This window comes from Crocodylus siamensis, chromosome 3, assembly GCF_052110815.1.
Source record: "Crocodylus siamensis isolate JL-2025a chromosome 3, ASM5211081v1, whole genome shotgun sequence".
In the NCBI taxonomy this organism is placed as follows: Eukaryota; Metazoa; Chordata; order Crocodylia; family Crocodylidae; genus Crocodylus; species Crocodylus siamensis.
Window position 1 is genome coordinate 78,949,951 of NC_143397.1, and position 22,648 is coordinate 78,972,598.

At 41.2% G+C, this 22,648-nt stretch overlaps 1 protein-coding gene across 3 annotated transcripts in view; it reads left to right on the plus strand.

The window, feature by feature from the left end:
* Positions 1–22,648, plus strand: part of CNTNAP4 (contactin associated protein family member 4) — a 431,793-nt gene that overhangs the window by 338,712 nt on the left and 70,433 nt on the right. For all 3 annotated transcript variants that reach the window (XM_090038567.1, XM_090038569.1, XM_090038566.1), the window contains exons 12-14: positions 509–628; positions 10,722–10,919; positions 16,723–16,879. In XM_090038567.1, the coding sequence (XP_089894693.1) occupies positions 509–628; positions 10,722–10,919; positions 16,723–16,879 (475 nt within the window). The remainder of the gene's footprint in view (positions 1–508; positions 629–10,721; positions 10,920–16,722; positions 16,880–22,648) is intronic.

Below are 22,648 nucleotides of genomic sequence, written 5' to 3' on the forward strand. Positions count from 1 at the left end.
GACCCAAAGTTTTTCACGTTATACAGTTGGTTATTTATCTTGAAAGTTGAACACAGAGCTGGTTAGCTGTGTTAGTTTGGAGTCAAGCAGAGGGTAGGGCACTATGTCACTTTAAAGACTAATGGTTATATTTAAGGTTTATTTCCTAAATCATTTATAATTTGAATAAAGGCATTTTCTAAATATTACTCAAAATGTTATTCATTTTGGAATTACACATTTGTTGTCATATCCATTCATCTACTTTCTTTCTTCTATTCCTGCAATACCTTGCTGAGGAAGCAAAAAGATAACCTCAGAAATACCTATGGAAATTTTCACTTTAAATAAAGATAAATGGTGTTTGCCAAATAATAGTGCTTATTTTATTGTGTGATTTTCCCCTTATTTTCCTCTGTTTTCAATAAACCATCATATAGGTGACCCCCCACCAACATATTTTTTCCTTGCCACAAATAGAATATAAAATGATGCCATTACATTTGTGATGGAAGATGTTCTTTTACAGCCATCTATGAGCAATCATGTGAAGCCTATAAGCACAGAGGGAACACTTCAGGCTTTTACTATATCGATTCAGATGGAAGTGGCCCCTTGGGACCGTTTCTTGTGTACTGCAACATGACAGGTGAGGTGATAAACTTCCTTAACAAACAGTTGGGTCTCTATGCATACTTATTATATAGAAACATACAGTCAATCAAGGAAGAAGCCTTTTTTTTCTCCTGAATTTAATGTACACATACACAGCAAAATGAAGGTGACTCAGCTCAGAATGCTGGACAGAGAATACATCAGAGGAATTAAAAGAGACTCAGACTGTGAAGTTAACATTCCTACTGTGCTAGCATAAATGGAATATGTGCTCTATTTGTAGAGAAGTTCATTTTCTGTAAAGCTGTGGTCTCATGAAGTTAGCTCTTCTCTGAATGGCATATAGGAACTGAGGAATAAGTGATTTTTTTATGAGAAAAATTACAGATTGTTCCCCCTATCCTTATGAAAGATTATAATTTAGAGTTGACCTTCACTTGGAATAAGGAATACTGATTTTAAACGTTGTCTTTCAGATGGGTTATAAATCTTTTAGATAAGGCTGGTTCAACTAGTAGGACTCTTACAGCTTCATTTTCACAAACCTGCATTCCCTTTTCATTTCCAATTATTTACACCTCACAACTGCTGTCACATTTCTTAGTATTTGGTTGCAGGGTCATACAAGTATTTAGACCAATTGACTTCAAGTTTTCCTATCGCTATGCATACTTGCAATTAACATAATCATTAAAGCTGAATCTTTTCAAAATCCAGCACACATTCACTTTTTATCTCATTTTCTTTTTGTTTTAATTAGTTTCTTTTCTTATGCTGGTCAGTTTTCTAGTAATTTTCAACTTAAGGTTTTATTTATTTATTTATTTATTTAGATTTAATAGTGTAAAATTAAAGCTGTAAGCCCTGAAGATATTGTTTAAATTAACTGTTTACTTTAAAGACAACAGAAAAAGCAATAGAAATATTTCCTTTGGCTTTGTATTTTATGGTAATATAATTTTATACAACCTAAATTGTATGCTGTTTTACATGGACCATGAGCTACTTTAATTTTGGCATTCCATTGAATACCTGATTTTGCAACTTGTATAATATTTTTTACCATGTTTTAGTGGGTTTGGTTTCATTTTTTGATACCAGTGTGAAGGCATACTAAGGAACAATAAAATAAATATTGTCCTACTTCTACCCTGAGTCCTAGATATTTAAAATCCACTAGATTATTTTGAAAATCTCAATCAGTGTCATTTGCTGAACAGGTAAATGCAGATTTCTGTATTGATAGGTAAATCAGTGATCTGTAAATAAGTGACACAGGTTGTAACTTTCAGAGGAGTCAAGGTTTCTTTTTTTTACCACAGCTTTTACTGAAAATGATGAAAGGTAAGTTGAAACTTCTATTAATGTCAATGGGATGGAATTTATGTTGCACAGAATATCTCAGACAGTTACTCTGGGTATGTGCAGATGTTTGCCACTCCCTGTGTGGTCATGCAGCTTACATTAAGCCATGTGACTGTAGATCAGAAGCACCTTGTACACATGCCAGGAGCCATGTTAGGAATCCTGTGCAAATAACTTGGGGCAGGGAGACAGATGGGCAGGTCCAGGGGATGTGCTAGTGGGTCTGCATGTGGGGGAGGTAAATACTGACTAGTCATGGTTGAGGGGCTAGGAAGAACACAGCCCTGGGTCTGGGGTGAGTGCCTGGGCTTTCCCAACCCCAGGGTACCATGGTCATATGAACTAATTTAGATTTGGCCTGCCAGCTTCTACCCAATTTAACCTGTCTGAATGTCTGCACCAACTGGCACTTAGATCAACCTAATTCTGGTGAAGTTGATCTAAATGTAACATCTACACATACCCTCTGGTTCAAAAAATAAAGTCTGTGCTTTGATTTTTTGAGTATTAAGGTTGGGGTATTATTGTAGCTGTCCTGGTTCAGGAAATACGCAAAAGCAAATTTTTTTTGGTGATCTCTTTCTTTGGACCAACTGTATAGCTGGGAGAGATGTTAGAACAGCTTTTGGCCATAAAGTGTCCCTCCTCAGGTCAAACCCTTGCTTGATTTTTGTTTTTTTGTTTTTGATACAACAGTCTAACTCAGTGGTTCTGAACCTCTTTCAGTCGACGTACCCCTTGGTCTCAGAGTGAGACTTCATGTACCCCCTTTTAATGGGAAATTAATTTTTTAGGCCCTTTGACCTGTGTTAGAGAATGTATGAAATATATCTCATGTACCCCCTGATGAGGCTTCACATATCCCCTGTGTTACATGTACCCCTGGTTCAGAACTGCTGATCTAACTCATATTGGTCATGCACTTTAGAGTAGTATAGAACGTGGTCACCAGTGTTACTATCTGATCTTCGACAAAAGAAATCATACAATGCCACCTTCATTGTAAATGGTTTAAGACATACAAAGAAGAAAATCGTAAGAGGAAGACTCCAGTGATCTTAAACTGGGACTGATTCTCCAGGGTACACTGTAGAGTCTGATTTACCCTCGTGTATCCAGGAACAGCTGCTAATGTTTTCATCAGTCACTCTTTATTCAACACATTAAGCAAACCTCATTGATCAGTTCTTCATCTAGAGATGCAACGTGACAGGATAAATCTTCTATATTTGTTTTCTTCCCATGTTCCTCATGACTAGTATTCCCTTTTTCCCACCAGAGTCAGTGAAGGCAGATGCCCGCATTTCTTGCAGCACTGTTGTGCCATGGACATTCATGTGACTTTATTCTTAGGCAGCTGGAAGGGAGGTGCTCTGGGAGACCTCTTGGAGGTCAATTTCAAAAGCATAAGCCTGGGATGCAAAGTGTCAATTAAGATGGCAACACTTTGTAACTGAAAACTGGTCTTTCCTCTTTTGTCTGGAATCTTTACTTTTCTCCTAATAGGGGATGGGGAAGTGAGTACAAAAGCTGCCCTTTTCTCCTGGAATCTTTTTTATTTGATATTTATTTGCTTAAAAGGGAGAGAAAGAGACTCCTGCTTTCATCTGCTGCTTCCCAACAGTATCAGCATATGAAAAATAAAATCCTTTCTTCTGGTTAGACATTTACAAATGCTGATAAGAAATCTGGATAGACTGATTTTAGCGAAAAATTTTCAGATAAGTATCTGGATGCCTCCTGTAGTTTTTTTCTACACATCCTTCTCCTGTGAGTTTTTTCTTACCCTGAATTTCCTTTTAGTGCTAGCTGCTCCCAGCCTACAAGAAATACAGGAAATAAAGGATATATCTCCAGAACAGGTGAATAGTTAGAAGTAAATATTGATTAAATCCCCATGGGATTCAACGCCTGCAAATAGGTTCAACATGAAGAATATTGTGAGAAAAAAATTAAGACAGTGGCAGAGTTCTTATCTCAGGTGCAAAGCCAGCAAGGAAAGAGGGTGATTAATAGTTCTCACATCTACTAAAATTAAGTTGGGCATAGGCACCAAAATATGCAGTACACCTGATTCTAAACTTGACTCAGCTGACACAAATCAGAGCTAACAAGCAACCAGCTCACTCATCTCTGCTTCTTGGGAAAATATAGATATTTACATATTTAGGTCAGATAGTCACAGACCTCCAGCAGCTTAGAGCACAGTTTTTACTCTCTGAAACTTGAGAAGGAATCAATGACACCATTGAATAGGCAAAAGGGTGCAATTCCTTACTTCTCACCTTTGCTAATGTCAATGTTCCATCCCCAGAAGTATATGGAAGGGACTGTCTCTGCAGTCCTCAAGCACAGTGACTGCTGTTAACCCTATCATTGTGTGGGGTGTATGACTCAATGGCACCCGTAATGTGAGAATATTCTTGAAATATAAATATTCTAAAACTCATCTTGCCACCCCTAATACAAGTACAATAGAAGGGATCTAAATTTGGGAGAGTCCATTTCACAGGTAGATTATGTATGTCTTACTTTTATTGAGACATAATTATGCTACACACAGAGAAACACAACCATTCACTTTAAAATCTTACAATTTGAGTTACAAGCCAGATCAATTAAACTGGTTAATTCATCTCATTTAGCCTCAGCCCACAGTGAGGGGATACTTGAAGTGATTGTGTATTGTGGGGTGATTATAGAACCTGGTCCTCCAGACCTACTGGAGAAAACAGAGGGTTGTATGAAGGAGACAGTAATAAAGATCATACAGCCCCAAAGGAGGAACAAATTACAACACATATAAGATGTATCTCTGTTTCACTCCCACCCAGTATATTAGCTTAGCAGAAGTTTGTGGAGTCATTCTTTTGGGAGCGATGTTTAGATTGGGGATGGATCCGACTTGAAAAACATGATAAAAACCTCTTTGCTGGTCATATCTGTATCTGTTTCTAAATTCTCCTGGTCAAGCCCATAGTTAGCTGTAATAAATTAGTTTTAAAGTCAAAGAAGACACTGGCTAATAGTCAAGCAAAACCTATGTTCTACCCTATTCATTTGAGAGAAGAATAGTTTTTGTTAATAAAAAAAAAAAAAGAATATGTAGAGTTTAAGTGTTCCCAGAAAGTACAAGACTGTCAGCTGAAGGAAGGTATTCATCATTTATTGTCAAACTTATCTAATATGCATCATGAGTCTATTTTCCCTATAATTTCATAATTTTTTTCTAGTGATTTCATCACTCTACTGTTTTAATGATTCCTTTCCTTTAGAGCGTTTTGGTTGCTAGAATTAAATTATGCATATATCTGTAATTATGCTGTATGAAGCAAGGTAGTATGAACAGGTACAAGCATATAATTTTTCTTTATTGGAATCATGGAGATAGCTCAGCAAAAAAATACCCAATCATCTTATGCCTACCTTAGTATACCACTTGATGTATTTACTTTGCTCAAATGAAAAAAAGAATTAATATGAGAGGAAGGTTAAGAGGATATATGCACAGTTTGTAACTGTGGAGAGAGAAAAATCTCCCTGGAATAACTTACAATCAAATGTAAAACCTGAAATCTTTAATAATATATCATACATAATAAGCTGTCATTATGCAACATAGGATACTCTGTGCTCAAATTAGTATATGTAGCTTTCAAACTATCGCATACAGATATTTAGATTTTTTGCAGTGCTAGAGGCATGGGCTAGTTGAGTTATTAGCATTCCTTCAGCTTTAAATTCTAGGATTTTTCTTGCTCATGCAAAGCAAAAGCTAGATTATATGAAAATATCCTAGTGAAAAAGCTGTGTTTCCTACCACTCCACCATTTATATCCTTTCATTTCCTCTGATTTCTCCAATTCCTCTACCCTCTTTGTGAAGCGGTGTGAAGTCCTACATGGGCTAAATTGTAATTATCCAACTGACATGTTTTAGTTTTTTACTGCCCATTGTAAGGATAGGATTTATTCCATGATTTAGAACTTACTTTGCTTAACTATTGATATAATCATTTACATCCAAACTGTATTTATATTGGAAGCATTGAGGAGGAAGGACCTTGCAGAAATGGAATCTTGATACATGATTGTGCCACAATGATTTCCCTCTATTACCAAGGATCTCTGGGGAACACATTGGCAGTAGGAGTGGAGGAGAAATAACAAATTCTACACTTGTTCAAAAAATAAATATTCTAGGCAAGAATGAAATTTTGACCTTGATCCAATTTCACCTCCAAGATGTCTAAGACTTTGCTAAGGTTAGCTCAGAAAGTATGTCACAGCTCTGGAGTTCATTCCTACTTCACTGTGGAGAGTCACAGGTCTTCCATTCTCTCATTGGGCAACCAAGGGTGATCCTTTCTCTGAGGAGATATATAGCTCTACCATTATGCCAGTGAGTAACCTTACAAGTCTTCAAAGGATGATCCTATACTGCCCGAAAAGGCATATAGTTCTCCTATTCTTCCGATGGGCAGATTTTGAGCATCTTATGTTATGTCCTCTTAATGTACTTCTGTTATGTCCAGCTGGTTTGGATTGATCAGATAGGAAATGACCTTCTAGAACAAATCTAGCAGTGCATATAATTGATAGATAGAAGTGGAAAGGTCAGTGGGCTTGTACCTTATGGCTTAATTGTTCTGGCTGTGGGTCTAGCAGCTTTCCAGGTAAACCAGGAACTTGTCACTGGTCAGAGAGACTGAATTCTAGACCTCAGTCAATCTTGAAATCACATCTCTCTTTACTAGGAAAATACTACTAGGCATGGCTAAAGGTATCCTTCATCCCTTTTACTTGAACCTCGTCCTTTTTTATAATGGGTAGAGTCATGGAGCCAGAAGATCATTCAAGATGAAGTCAGATTCTGTATCCCAGAGCAGTGGGCATGCTCTATGAAGGGAGACAGGTGCAAGCGCAGGCCCCTAATCCCAAGGCTTTTTATGAATTTTATTCACAGACTTTTTAGTACAGAACACCTTAAATTTCCCTGGGGAATGATCTAACCAGTAAGCCATTCCTTGGGTTGCCCTTTCTCTTCCTTCTTTTTCCTCCCTTTTCAGGATCTTGATGTAGTTTTTCTTTGTTTAAGGAATCAAGGATTTAAGTAGGCAAGTTCTTTGCATAGATGTGATATCTTTTATTAGACCAACTAAATAGTGGAAGAAGGTTCTTTGCAAGCTTTTGGGCACAAACACCCTTCTTCAAGCAGTGGGATGATGTTATGAGTTCTCCAAGGTAGAAAAGAGGCCAAAATAAACAAGAGGTCTGTGAAGATGCAACTGAATGGAAGTTTGCAAGACAAAAGGTAGAGATGGGGCAGGGGGATGAGAGGGAAAAGTGTGAAGTAACCCAAGTGTTCAGATAACAGGCAGGTTATCTAGTGTGTTAGATGTCAGGCAGGTTGTAATATGTCATAAATCCAATGTCTAAATTATTAAGACCATGCTTTTTTGTATCTGGTAGATTTATGAAATGAAGTTTGTAGGCTCATCTACAAAAGAAGTTTTGTAAGTTCCCTTTGAGAATTAAAACTGAGAAATTGTAGAGGGAGTAATTGTCTTTTGAGAAGGAGAAGTGGGAACCCGCAGGTAACTGGATGTTTTTGGATTTTCAATGTGCATTTATTCTGGTATGAAGTTGTTGTTTGTTTGGTTTCTCCTACATATTTTCCATCAGGGCATTTGGTGCACGGGATAAGATATATTACATTTCTGGAGGTGCATGTGTAAGATCCAGGAATGGTGATGGTGATAGTTCAGTGGGGTGTCGTTATTGTGGGACTGGTGGAGATGTGTTGGCAGGTTGTACATTTCTTATCTTGGCATGGTCAGGATCCATTTGGTGTGTTTCGGGTCATAAGAAGTTTGCTTCTGGTGATGAGGCTAGCAAAGTTCAGTGCTTAATTAAAGACTAGGACAGGTGGTTCTGGAAAGATCTCTTTAAAAACTGGGTCTTCTAGTATAGATGCATTTGTTTGATTTTCTGCATAGGTTACAGGGAAGGGTGGTATGTTGTAACTAATGGTCTGCAATTCATGGGGATTTTCTTTTTATACTGCAACAATTCTACATGTGGTATCCAAGTGCCTCTTTCAGAAGTGTGAACTATCTCTCTGGAAGAGTGTCCGTGTTGGGTGAAAGCCCTTTTGAGATTTGTGAGGTGACAATTGTGGGTATTCTCTGCAATGCAAATTTGGTGGTATTTGGAGAGCCCGGGTGTAAATTTAAGTGATATTTTCTAGACATAATTGGACTCCAACAGAGTAGAGATTCTCAACCACAAAAGTGTTATGGGATACCACTCAATGTTAGCGCTGTTAAGGGTGTAAACATGATTCACAAAATAAACCCAAAGATTTTAAATAGCAATCCATAGTGTGAAAAACATTCTGACTTCTGACCTGTTGTGGTCCTTTTGAGTTTTCTGCAAAAGAAAAATTGCTCTATTTTTTCTGTAGGCAAAAAATAAGTAAAAACTAATAGCTGGCATTTTCTGATGGGCTGCTTTAGGTCTATTAAGGGATGCCTTGAGTCTGTCTAGCAATGCCTGTAGCCTAAAAAGGTTGAGAACCAATGTCTTACTGTAGCAGGGCACCAGGTTGCCTGCTACGGGATAGTAGTAAATGGGTTTAGCTGCCATTGATTAGGGCAGCAGGTGCCAGTTGCTATGGCAACTAATTGGGTCAGCTGACTACCAGGGGGCAGGGCCTGGCCTTTATAAGCAGAGAAGGCTAAGGCCAGTTCCCCTCTGGCAGCCTGAATAGCAGGAAGCTCTGCTGCAGAGCAGAGCAGAGCAGCCTGAGCATCGGCATCATGACACACGGTGGAATGAACCCTGACAGGGAGACAGAGAGTAGCCAGGGTGGTGTTGAACAGAGGTTATAGCCAGGAGGCTTATTTTGTGTTTCAGCCGGTAGGCTTATGGTCTTGAGTTTCTGTTTGGGGTGTTTGAGTAATACCGGAGGACCGGGCAAGGCTGTAGGGGTGGAGGAGGCCTCATTAGGAGCTCCCCAGTAAGGTGTGGGTGTTCCTAGTGCTGCAGGAGGCGCTGCGTTAGTGGGGTATCCCAGCCCAGTGGGGGCGATATCAGGACAAATCCCAATTGGGAAGAGCCCCAGTGGGGCGTAGGCCTGAGAAGGTGGGTCTGGGGGCCAGGTAAAGCTAAGACCACCTGAGCCCCAATTCTGGGAAGCCCAAGTTGGGCAAAGAAGGCCCCAATGCGGGTGGGCCCCAGTGCGGGCGAGTACAGGAAGCGCGAGCAAGGCCCCAGTGAGGGCAAGGAGCGCGTGAGCGTGGGAAGCGTGAGTGAAGCCCCAGTGAGGGCAGGACCGTGAGAAGCACGGGAGACAAGGCCTGAGTGTGCGTGAGACCGCGGGAAACGTGAGGCACAGGCCTGAGTGTGGGTGACCGCGGGATGTATGGTCACCCATACATCCCGTGGCCTGAGTCGGGCACTGCCTGTAATTGAGAAGCCCCGAGAGGGGAGCAAGCCCATTGAGGCCTCGAGACCACGGGAAGCGCGAGGCACAGGCCTGAGTGTGGGTGACCGTGGGACATATGGGAGGCAGGCCTGAGTTGGGCACTGCCTGTAACTGAGAAGTCCCGAGAGGGGAGTAAGCCCACTGAGAAACCCGGGGGGGGGGCAAAAGGGCACAGTCTGAGAGAGGCCCCAGGGGCGGGCGCATATATTGAGCAGGCCTGGGAGAGGGGGCGAGCATATCGGGTAGGCCCCGAGAGAGGACCAGCGCAGAGAATAGAACAGAACCCCAGTATAGCAAGACCGGCCCCATGCCAAGGAGTGCAGGAAGGCAGCCTCCCATTAATAATAATAATAAGATCAAAGATGTGGCAGGCGAGATAGAGGGTGAATTCATAACCCAGGTTGGCACGGTAGGCAAGGGCGCTAGGGGAGGTCACGGCACCCCTAGGGACCGTCCTGCCACACTTACACATATTTAAACAGCTGAGTAGATATTTGGAATTGCTCTGAGCATGTACCGCAGCTCACATCCAGATATCTAGGGATCTTTTAGGCCAAAATGGAAGAGTGTAAAGCATCTAGATGTCACAGAGGTTTTGCGACTCTTGTGTAATGGGGAATAGGATTGTATTTAATGATTAATATGGCCTTTGTCTTTTACCCACAAAGCACCAGCAAAAATACTGATTACCATCTGTGTTTGGGGTTGTTGGAGGCACCTGCTTTCCTATTTATACCTTACAATGAATATAATTGCAAGTAATTCTTCAATATGCCCACTCTTTGGGCAATAGAAAGATGAGTCCTGGCAGTTGATGTAAATTCTCTGATAAAATCAAATTATTAGAAAGACCTAGTTCCACGTGTTCTTCAGATAATGAAAACTTGGGTATAACTGTGTGTCTTTTTACACAGAAGCTAACCTTTGCAAAGTAACAATAATGGAGTCACTGGGATTTTCCCCTTAGACCATGTGGCATTTAGAAAACAGGTATTTGGCTTTCCTCATCTATTCTTTCTCTGCTTGGTGATTTTTTCCACACCTGAAACCATGGTACAGTAGTTTCACAAAGGGGAACAATGTTAACCTAATATTTGTATACAATTGAAAGGAACGTACAACTGTTAGAAAAGGTTCTGCATGTCCCACAGTTGGTCTTGTGACTGGAAAAAGTCACCTTAATTCCAGATGTATTCCATTACAAATTTATTTCCCGTGCTAACTTTTGCTTCTATTTTACATGCTGCATTACTTTTCCCTGTGTGTTTTTCAAGATACGACTTGGACAATTATACAGCACAACAACACCAACTTAACCAGAGTCAAAAGTGCTAATCGGGAGAACCCACATGCTGTGTTTTTCAAGTACACTGCCAACCTGGAACAGCTTCAGGCTACAATTAACCATGCAGAACACTGTGAACAGGAGCTTGCTTACCACTGCAAAAAGTCACGGCTTTTAAATAAACGAGGTAAGTAAAGCAGACAAACCTTATTATATTGCATAAAGTGTTTTAAGCAGCTATCTACTACAGATATTTTATTCTACCAAGGTTATGGCACTTTGCCACTATGGAGTTTGTAAAGTCCTTAAATATATAGCAAACAAATCCCTGTAAGTTGCTGAACCAGAAAAACACCAAGGTCAATTTATAATGAGCTTCATTGAAAAGCATTAACTACTTTCAAAGCCAATTTCTTTCTTAGTCCTGCAATTTAACAGAAATTATAACGGAGAGCCTTCCTGGTCTGCCTTTAAGGGATTTTTAAATTTTTCTCAAAGAATGCTTAAATATTGTGGAAACATTTATTAAAAGGAATGGCATGCAATGCATAAATATCAGCAGATTTTTTTCATTTATCATGAATTTAGTGGTGATTAAATTTATACATAGTGTGATATAAAGGATTGCAAACGATGTACCAGTGTAAAAAATGGACATTCACAGAAGAAACTGAAACTTCAATTTTGAGGAAGCTACAAGTTTCTTATGGGAGATTATTGGAGTCCTTAGATGTAATTAATGAAAAATTAGCAATATTGGAGCTCCAATTGGAGCTTGTTTAATCTTTAAGTCTCACAAGATGCAGTAAAATCTATTTGCTTTGTTTTTTTATTTCATAGTTTCATACTTGGTAGGGTTGAAGGGACCTGAGCAGATCATCAAGTCCAACCCCCTGCCATGGCGGGAAAAAGTACTGGGATCAAACGACCCCAGCAAGATGTTCATCTAGCCTCCTCTTAAAGACCCCCAGGGTAGGAGCCCGCACCACTTCACTTGGAAGTTGGTTCCAGATCCTAGCCGCCCTGACAGTGAAGTAGCGCCTCCTGATATCGTGCCTAAATCTACCCTCTGCCAGCTTGTGACCATTATTTCTTGTCACTCCTGGTAGTGCTCGGAGGAACAGGGACTCCCCCAGTGCCTGCTGGTCCCCTCTGATCAGTTTGTAAACAGCAGAGCAGGTGGAGATTGGGGGGGGCACTCGGGGGTCGGAGGGAGTAAGCTGGTGATGGGGCCTGGAAGGGGTCACCCTATGACCCCCTCCTTCAGCCCCCCTCCCCTGCCCCCTACTTACCAGCATGGAGTCTGGGTCCAGCTCCCTGTGGCGGCAATAGGGGACTGCCTGAATCTCCAAAGCTCTCTGTATCTTTTTCAAATCAATTCAGAGAGCTTTGAATCAATTTGGACCTTTTAACTGGTCTTCTGATTCAATTCAAATTTGGAGATTCAGCCGCTGAATCGAGCCCAATCTCCTCTGAATTGAAACAGCACCCAAAGCTTCACACAGCCCTGGTATTTACCCTTATTTTTTGGCAGGTTTTGTAGGCTGAAGTCAGTTCTGTGCTGCCATAGCTAAACTGCCAGAAGTATTTTCCTGGTTTTTTTTCCCCCTACCTGCTCCAGTGGATATGGAATACATGGCTATATAAATTAAATGAATATATAAATGAATTTAATATCTTACAGCACATAGCACAACACCTTCTGTAATCCTTAAGCATTTCAAAGCAGTATTGATTCCTTTCCAGAAGTTCCATCAGGTTCAGTGAAAACTGAATACAGCTTGTTGCGTTGTAGTTGAAACTGCAGTCGAATGTGCCACCCTTTTGAAAACTTTAGCTACATTATATAAGAATCTTTGCAATGAAAAATAATACATTACTCATTTGCAATACATGAAGCAGTTTGTGAAGGCAAAATGTCATTACCTTCTCTGATCTTAGCAACTACAGTAGAACCTGGATCATTTGTATGAGGGTGGTTTGCCATCTGCTTAATTCACAGCAGGTTGCCAAAATAAAGAGAAGCTCAATGGTTTGCTTTCGGTTTTACTTCAAAGGGCACTGCTTCCTTACTTAGTTGGAGTGCATCCACAATCACATACAAGTGATTGGAGAAGTGACATCCTTTGAAATAAATGTGGCATCAGACAGTTGTAGTACCTCAGTGGTCCTGTGCAACTCTGTGGATCCTGTTACAAGCAGTCATATTTGCAGCAGAGGAAGGAACCCAACCTTGCTATATTTTTTGTTTTTGGACCATGCATCTGATTTTTCAGACAACTTCTTCAGAAAACTTTGTCCTGTTAAGGGTCAAATTCATTTATTCCATTACAGAATGCACATTTCATACATATATCCTTAGATCACTGATTTTTTTTTTGTTTGTTTGTAATTTTAGTCGTGTACAGTTAACTGTAGTAGTATCCCTGACTCTGAAACAAAGGCTATGTACAGATGTTCAAAAAGCCTGAGGCAGAATCAGTCAAACCTATTCATGTTTCCATAAGCAACGTAACTTAGATCAGGAGCAAACAGAACACACACTCACCCTTTGGTGGGGTGGGGGGTGGCATGCAAGCTGCCGACCCTGGCTGAGACCAACAGATTGGGGGTGCTTCTGTATGCCTCACAGCACTGCCAAGTACAGCTGAGTGCATGGGCCACACCTAATTGGTTGCCAGACACATGCCCCAACCCCCTGCCATCATTGCAGAAACTTCCTTGTGGCCAGCCCTCGCCTTCCAGCAGAACTCTTGAGTAGGTCACTATGGCACCTCCCCTTCCCTCCCCCCCACTGCCATCTGGGTTACTGGGCACACCATGATGACCCGCTCTGAGGCTCTTCTGCAAACGTAGGGTGGGGCATGGGGTATGATCCATGGTGATGGCAAAGGGTTGGGGATTGTGCTTGGCAACCAATCAGGCTTGGCCTGGGTACTTTGCTGAGGGAAGGATTGGGCCTCTCAGAACTCCAGCACTGGCAGCAGGAGGCTAGGGAGCCCTGCTTGTTCCCGCTGCCTGGCACCAGCCTCCGAGGCTGCTGGGAACATCCTGCCACCAGCTGCACGGATACCTCCTTTCTCTTCCACCGACCCGCATGTGGCTGGCAGCTGGCCAGAAGTGGGACAGGGGAAATTCTCTGCTGGCTCTGCTCTGTGATAGGCCAGGGCAGGGTCTGCTGGGCACCTGGCTGGAGCAGCCAAGCATCCAGTGAGTGCTAGCACACCTCCCTGTGAGGGGAGGCTAGCAGGGGCCACAAAGGCACCTGGAATGCTAGGCAACAGCAACCTAACATGGATCAATAGGGGATCTGGTACTGTAGTTCAGTGTACTGGTCTAACCCAATTCGATTACATTTGAGTTCACATCAATCCAGGTCTATCTTAGATGAGCTTCTGCCATTTTTAAACTAGCCTATGTGCTCTGAACCTCTGTTCTGTTACAGGTGTAGACCAGTTTTTGGTTACTTATACCAGTTTGTGTAACATCTATACCTGGCCAAAAACCAAATCACTTCATGCAGAAAAAAAATGACTTGTTCCATTTCACTTACCTTTATGAACACCATAAAATATGGGAATCTGAAATCAAAATAAGTAGATTTTGAAATTGTCAGAATAACTTATCCTACCCATCAGTATGATCTGCAGTTTTCACTAGGCACACCAAATAAGTACAGAATTTGACAAATGTTTTGTGAAATAACTTCTGGATATGTAATATAATGGGGACGGTAATGCTTCTTTAATCAGATTCTAGGCATTCCTTGCACTGTCTCTTTCCCATGCAGAGCTTTTAAAATATGCCACTGAAGAAGTTGCGTATTAACATTTACATGCTTATTAGGAAGAAGCTATATGCTGCTTTTCATTTAGATTAGCAATATTCATTGCCAAAGCAGAGGTAGCGACTTTGAGTAAGCACTGTGAAGTTATGATTCTTTAATCGGCATGCTGCTCTAACACTAGCATACTAAAAATGTTTCAGGACTGTTCTTACAGGTAGCCCAGTGTCTCCAGTTAGAGTGGAAATATTCATTTACAACTGCAGAGCCAGGTTTCCAGGCTTTTGTAATAGGAGAAATATACTGTTTTTATAGGTTTTTTTTAAAACGGCTGTCTCATAAATTATTTATAAAACTTCTCTAGCTTTTCCTTCCCCCGTGATGGGTTGCAAACACAAACACTGATATTGGACATTGATCCCATTATGCATGTCTGACTTTTCTAGGAATTGTTCTGACTGTGTCTTAGGCCTGCTGGGCTGGCAGTTGTGTGGTAATGAATGCAGTCAATATGTTTACGAGCTGAGAGACTGTCAGAGAAACAGAGGTCTTATCTATCAGTAAATTATAATAAGCAGTGGCACTTCACTTGCAAGTACGATTGAAGCTAGGATAGATTCCATTTTCTTGGTGAGGGCCTGACACTGAAAACTTGGGAGCCTCAGCAGGAAAAACAGTGTATATATGAGACACCGTAGAGTTTTGACAGTTCTCTCATGTGCCAACTTTGCATTCTTTGCATCTTTCACTCTTCTTCATTCTCATTTAAACTGGATTAACTTTATGCTTCATATCCTTTACCAATTATCCTTTTTTGTAAATTTTGTATATTTACTGCTCTAGTTACTTGCCAGAAACTTTAAGCTCAATATGCAGTACTATAGAATTAAAGTGACATTCAGCTCTGTCATTTTACAATCAACAATGCTGACTGGATGCACTATCCAAAGATATATTAAATTTGAGAAACTTTACCTCTAGTCACTGGTTACATCAACTTGGTTATGTAGCACAACCATTAACATGATTTCTACAGTCTCTGAATAGATAAATTCTGTATTTGTTGTGCGTGATCTAACTCATGAGTGCTGACATTTCTGATTTTCGCTACACAGTAGTACTATTCCAGATGCTTAATATGCACCAAAGCTATGTTTAGTACTCTCAGTAATGAAATGAGTCCATTTATAGATGCGTTTTTTTACTCTTCTCATTTCCTGACTGTTAATTCTGTGATCTCAAATTGATCTTTGCTTTAGAGTATACATTACTTAGATTTTTAGGGTGACGACATCTCTTTTTTCATATGCTATTTTACAAGAAATTACATAAATGGTCTGCTTAAGATAAATGAATCCAATACCATGCCTGACTGAGCTAGGGACTACCAGTTCTCTTTTCTACTATTATAAGCAAAAAGCTGGAACAATCATTTAATCCCAGGCAGAGGCATAGTGAGCTCTTGCAGTCCTCTAGGCAGAGTGCCAAACACTGGAAAGCAGGAGAGTGGGAGGGGGTATGAGAAGTGTCTTACCTTCCCTGGCTCTCTCTGCACCAGAGACAGATGCTACAGCAGGTGACAAGCAAGCTTACCGCACACTGGCCAGGATGCCCCTACTCCCTGGATTTTTGCCAAGAGAGAGGTATCTCCTCACCCAGTAACATAAGTTGGGGTCAGAGGCGGGGGGGTTGGGGGTGAACAAATCACCAGGGGCATCCCCTACAGAGCCCGTACCATACTGCAGCTGGTGTTCAGGGTTCAGCTGCAACAGCCCTATCACTCTCTGCTGTGCCCCACATATGTTACTGGGTTAGGAGCTGTGCCTCCTCTGGCAAAAATCTGGGGTGAGGGGGCACTGTTCTGCTCAACCCTTCTGCCACACACCATACTGGTCGCAGGGCCGCCTGGGTCTATGACTGGGCTGTGTCTGCTGTAAAAACTTCAGGAGTGAAGCACCCTCTAAATTGTCCCCTGGGAATGGGGGTGCCTCATTCACACTCCCTCCTGCCACTTACACTACTGATCCCAGACAATGAAATATTATATTAAAATGCCTCAATTGTTAGCTTTTTTCAAAGAGAAGTGGTCAACGTGTTATAAAAGTGCTCAACGGTTTTTTATTTTTTAAGTCGTAATTTTCATCAGGGAAATTGGGAGAAGCAGGAAAGAAGGTTGGGTATTAATTTTCTCCAATCTGACTTTTAGATGGGGTTCCATTGAGCTGGTGGATTGGAAGAACCAATGAAACGCAGACTTACTGGGGAGGTTCTCTGCCTACAGTTCAAAAGTGTACTTGTGGATTGGAAGGGAGCTGCATTGATTCCCAGCATTACTGCAACTGTGATGCCGACAGAAATGAATGGTGATTTGTGTAGTGTTTACCTATGCTCTATGTTTTGCTCTATGAAAACAAGCTGAAAAATTGTACTGGTTCTAACAGATATAAAGTACCACAGCTACTAGGAAGGAAAACTAATATATTCTGTGAACCCTAATTTAAAAATCATACCAAATAGAGATTAACTCTTAAAGGGCTAAATGATAATTATTTTGCTGTGATTTCTGGTTTTAGTTGATACTTGAGGATGGTATCATTTTGTATTAAACTACCCAATTTGAAGTAAATTGCATGTTCCACTATTACTAGTTAAAAGCTCGGCATATCTTTCAGTCATTAAAATTAGAACAGTGAAGCTAATTGGATTTAAACTATATGTTACTGGAGCAAAGCATTCACTTTATGTTCTTAAGAGATTTCCATTATCTGTTTTAACTATGCTTATTAGCGCTTTCCAATAGATTCCACTACATTCATTATCTAAGAATTTAGGTGGTGAAATCCTGTTTCCATCAGCCTCAGTGGAGCCAACATTTCATCCAGGATTTTGACTAGTTTGGCATATGAAAGCTGGTATTTTACTGATTGGTATTTCCTATTTGCAAACTCAGATATGCTTTTAACCCTCTAAATTCATCTTGTACCCTTGGTCTCCAATTCGAAGTGTACAAATAAGTGTTGAGCTCAAGCTATTCAAATATATTTATTTATGTATTTGGATTATAAACCACCCTTCCCAAAAAAGGTTCAGAGCAGCTTACAGAAGAGAGCAAAATAACTTATAAAGCAACCAAAGAAGGGAACAAAACAATTTATAAAAAGCAGCACAGTATTAAAATAAGATATAGGGCACCTAACACCTAAAACAATATCTCAGCCTAAGCTGGTCTCCTAAATGCCTGCCCAAATAGGGATACATCAAAAAGATGCCTAGGCTTAGTCTCTGGCAGGTCTCAAGGGGGAGGGAATTCCAGAGCTGAGGGGCAACAACAGTGAGAATGGCTTTCTATGTGTTTTTGTCATAATGAATGTGGCACATTGATGTTACTTGTAGAAGTCTACCCATGGCTGACATTAGGGATCATGATGAGGCACAAGGGCTAAGGCAGTCCCTTAGGTATGTAGGGTTCATATAGGTCAAGATTATCAACTTTGAATTACCTCCAGAAAACTACTGGGAGCCAGAGAAGACTATAGAGCACTCGATTTATGTGCTACTGGCAACCACCTCTCTTCTCTCCATCCCCCCCGCTCTTCTCTCAAGAGAGGGCAGGACACTATTTTCTGTACCAGCTACAACACTGGGTCAGTCAATGGCAGTCACACATAGGGGTTGTTGTAGTAGTTTAGTCTTAAGGTTATGAAAGGTAATGGTAGCCAGATCCAAATCCAAAAGAAAAAATTACAGCCTTTTTACCAGATGGCTCTTTGTTTAGGAAGCTACATCCAGCAATCTGGTTTAATACCAATTTTGGTACAATACAGATATTTGGTTAACAGGATAGGACATTTTAAATGATTTTTTTTTCTATTTCATTGGGTTTCCTCTTCAAATTTAACTAATTTAAATCATATACAGTGGGTATGCAATACATGCACACAGATTCATTGGCTGGTGGTGCATAGATTATGCAATAGTGAAAGTACCATGAAATCTCGGAGTTCAGATAGCAGATATGAGGTAGGGGCTATCTGCTCCCTACTGTACAAAATATGAGTTCATAGATCTCTCTGTCGTTCAAGTAAGCTCCTACCTCTCTTTCAAATGAAAGGCTGGTAGATTTAGTTTGTGAATTCTGATCAAAGAAGGAGGATAGCAAAAGTAGAAATGAAAGCACAACAAATGGATATTTACAGAAGAATTGTTTACAAGGTATTAAGTTTGCATGTATTTAGAAACATAATGAATATGCGTCTTCAGTAAAATTCACAGACAGAGCAACATTTTCAGTGTTATTTTTATAAAAGAGGTTTAATAAACACCCATCACATTAAGAATTCCCCCTTTTTCATTGTAAAAAAATATAAATGACTTATGTTTCCAACTGCAATATAAATTTTGAGACAGCATTAGTTAAGTAGTTTCTAATTCTTATAGCTTGTCCACTGTGGTTACACATTTAATTCCTGCTTATTTTTGTATGAACTTGCCACGGGTACTCCATGCTTTTGTGTAAAATAGACAGAGGACAAAATAGATTAAACTAAAGAGCACACATTTGCCCATTTTAGCCAGCACATATAACTTAAACATGCATATGAATATATGCCATTGACACCTTATCAAAATCTTTTTGCTTGTTGTATATGAAATTCTTACATTTTCACTTTGACTGAAAAGAGACATTTTCATAAAAGGGATTTGCCCTTTTGCCTATAAAAACACAGAGTGGTCTGGCTGCATCAGAAATAGTTTGGTTCTGCTACATGGGACAGGCTTGATGCAGGAAATACTTTCAGCATAGGCACATCGACTTTGAGAAGACATCTGAAAATGTGAATGTACTTAGGCAGGAGTAACATGATCCAGGGTGTAGTGAATTGGCTTTCAATCCTGTTTCTAAAGTTGCTTTAGAAGTCTTTACATACTGTGCTGGAACAACCATTTGGGGCTGCATCAACATCAACCTTGTAGTTATATAAACAGAACTTGGGGTTTAGGTGTCCGTAACAGAGCACCTTGTGCAGTGAGCCTCCACCCTATGCAGTGAGCTCCCTGTTCTCTGTTACTATCAGGATCCCAAGCAGCAGCCAGACAGTCCATAGCTGCTTGTTGTCCTAATCAAGCAGAGTTGCCTGCTTGGGGAACAAGGCCCAGATGGTGTTTATAAGGGCTGGATCCCTGAACTGAAGAGCAGCAGTTTACTGCTACCAGCTGAGGAGGCAACATCCAGCTGAGCTGCTACTTGGCAGTAAGGGCTGGGGCAATGGAGAAGAAGGAGGCCCTATAGCCTTGGGCATGACCTGAAACTGCACCCTGGCAGGGAAGGGTGGCCTGGTGGAGCTACCTGTGGCAGGGTAGCTCCCCAGAAATGCCAGACCAGTTACCTTCTCACTGAAAAGTGGGTAGGAGTGCCTGAAAACTTCAACCCCCACATCCCTGCTGGGTTGTGACCTGAGATGGGGGAGCCCAGGCTCACTTCCTCACTGAGGCAGGGCCCAGGCTGGTGGAGGAACTTGTGGCAGCATCCAGTCTTGCAGGAGAGCCTGGGCACATTGGGAAGCCAGGAGCTGAGGATGGAGCTTGAAGGCCCAGAGATTAGGATGGGAGCCCAATGTATAGAGAAGGTGATAAGGCCATGTGTGAAGCCAGGATAAATGTTACTCAAATTGCCAATTGCTCAAATCACAAGCAAGACTTTACAAAGGGGGATATGGCAACATGCCGTGTTTATTGATTACATGAGTTAGAAATAGAGGTTTGGGCACACCATTCATATAAACGCACACAAATCATTATAAACATCATTATACAGAGGCATACACATACACAAAACAACCATTCCATCTAAGCATACACCAGATATTGAGCAGCTATTGCTGGTAACTATATCTGCCCAGGGTGGCCAACCCAGGCTTATTACGGTGGTGATGATGATGATTTGAAGATAGCAGATTTGAAGATAACACCTGGAGCGGGGTGAACAAATGCATCTGTGCTCTGATGAAACAGCAACAAAGAAAGAGACTCACCCAACTTGGCATTTTCAAAGTGTTCTCTTATAGGTATTGGCATCCTTTGTTTCAGAGCTTGGGGCGGGGGGGAGGGTTTCCATGCCCAGCTTCTGTTTTTGCGGTTGTTCTTCATCTTCAGCTTATCTTAGCCTTGGCGTGTTTTTGCTGCCCATCTGGCAGAATGTGTGCATTCCTTTTATTCGTTACCTTTTTTGTGCCCTAGGCCTAAAAGAGATTCATCAGCCATTCATTAATTAGTTTACTTACTGGTAACTTACATTTGGTACCTTGTTGCTTACATAAACAGTTAAATCTTCTCCCATCTTTATGCTATTCTCTCACCATTCACCCTTTTACACACACTCATACATAAAGGCTATGCAGAGTTTATTCACTTATGTCAAGCAGAAGGATTAAAAATAGAGTTTTCAAGTTGCTCACAGGACAAGAATAACGTGGTTATATTTCACTATTATTACACTCCAGTTCAGTTCATGCTACATAGAGACTCCAATGTGAGGGTGCTGGGACCTCAAGCTCAGGTAGGGAATGAGAGTCCCACATGAGACTCCAGATCTTGGGTCCCAGTGCTAGCTAGCTGGAGGAAACATCTGCAAGGCATGAGATACATTAAGGGGAGGTTGGAATGTGTACAGAGGCTCTTGTCATCAGGGCAGGTAAAGGGTAGCCTCCCACCTGATTCATATCAACTGAACAGAATATCAAGCTGTGGCAGGTGAATGGCTAGCCCAGAAAGAAGTAGGCAGGCCTATATTGAGATCGGTCCTGGGACACCTACTTGTTACAGTGACAAAAAACAAACTGCTACAACATCAGCATCAGAAATGGGTTGGCACAAAAGTACTAAGAAACCTCCATTTTTCAATTAAGAACAGACTTGTAGTTTGTTACAAAGCAGTCACAGGTGGCAGTGGTACCATCTTTTGCCCAGGAGCCTTGTTGTAAATTCTAGACTTGGATTTGGCCCAAGGTAATTCAGACTCATTTCCCAGGAGAGTGGCCTAAACAGGAGGGTCCATATTAAGCTGTGTAAGAACCAAGTTACTTTCTGGCAGCAGGAGGCCAGAACCCAGGACTCCCCCATCCTCAGGTAAGTGTCCTCCTTTGTCTTTGAGGGTCCCTATACATGAGCACCAAGGCTGCTCCTGTGTTCTGGAATTCCAGCGCATCAGAGCAAACTTGATTAATTGAGACTGTGGCAATTGCCATGCTCCAGCAGCCTCCTAGGTCTTGTATATCAGTATCCTTATGCTAAAATGGCAGCAGGGATGCCATTTTCAAGTGTGGGAATGCAGATACAAGAGATGTGGTGGCACTTTAATTAGAGCTCTTGCAGCTGCTGTAGTTAAAATGCTGTCCCTGCCTACCCCCAGAACACGTGTAAAAGTGCCCTTTGTCATTATCCCTCGTTTTGCCTCCTGGGACTAACTCCCACATCAGTGAAGTCCTACTTAATGTAGCTCAGTCCCTAGTAGTTAAGAAATTCTCTCGGGAGTTGGAAGTTGTGGGTTTGAAACCCCTCAGATCAGGCAGGCCTGGAATCAGTCTTGTATTTCCTAGGCAAATGCTTTAACCACTAGACCATTGAGTAAAAAGTGAGTAGCACCACCAGCTGTATTTTAAAAATGAATTGGTGACTACTCTCAGTTTTAAGATAACAAAGGTTTTCTTTTTGTTTTCCTGACTAAGGTGTCTGTCTCCTGTGAAGATATGGGAGTTCAGAAACTCCCTTGGATCTATTGTGCCCCATGCTGTAGGAAACTCCCTCCTCAGTACATAGGTTCTGTGAATCATCCTTGAGAGTAGGTTTCCACATTCACTGTGCAGGGACTCTTTTTGTGAAGAATTTAAGTGCATTGGAAACTTTTAATGGGTCCAGAAGCAAACATTCAAGTTGCATTTCAACCTTGTTACCAAAGGCTGCTCCCTTTTTACCTAGCTGAAATGTTTCTTGGCCATTTAGGCCTGGGAAACAAAAGTGGCTGAATGTGATGCTAATCCCATTGATTCCTTGTGTGCTGGTGGACAAAGGAACAGGCAGGCTAGCCTTAAAGGTGACTGGAGTCTGGAGGACCTCTGTTTTAGAAAGGAGCCTTG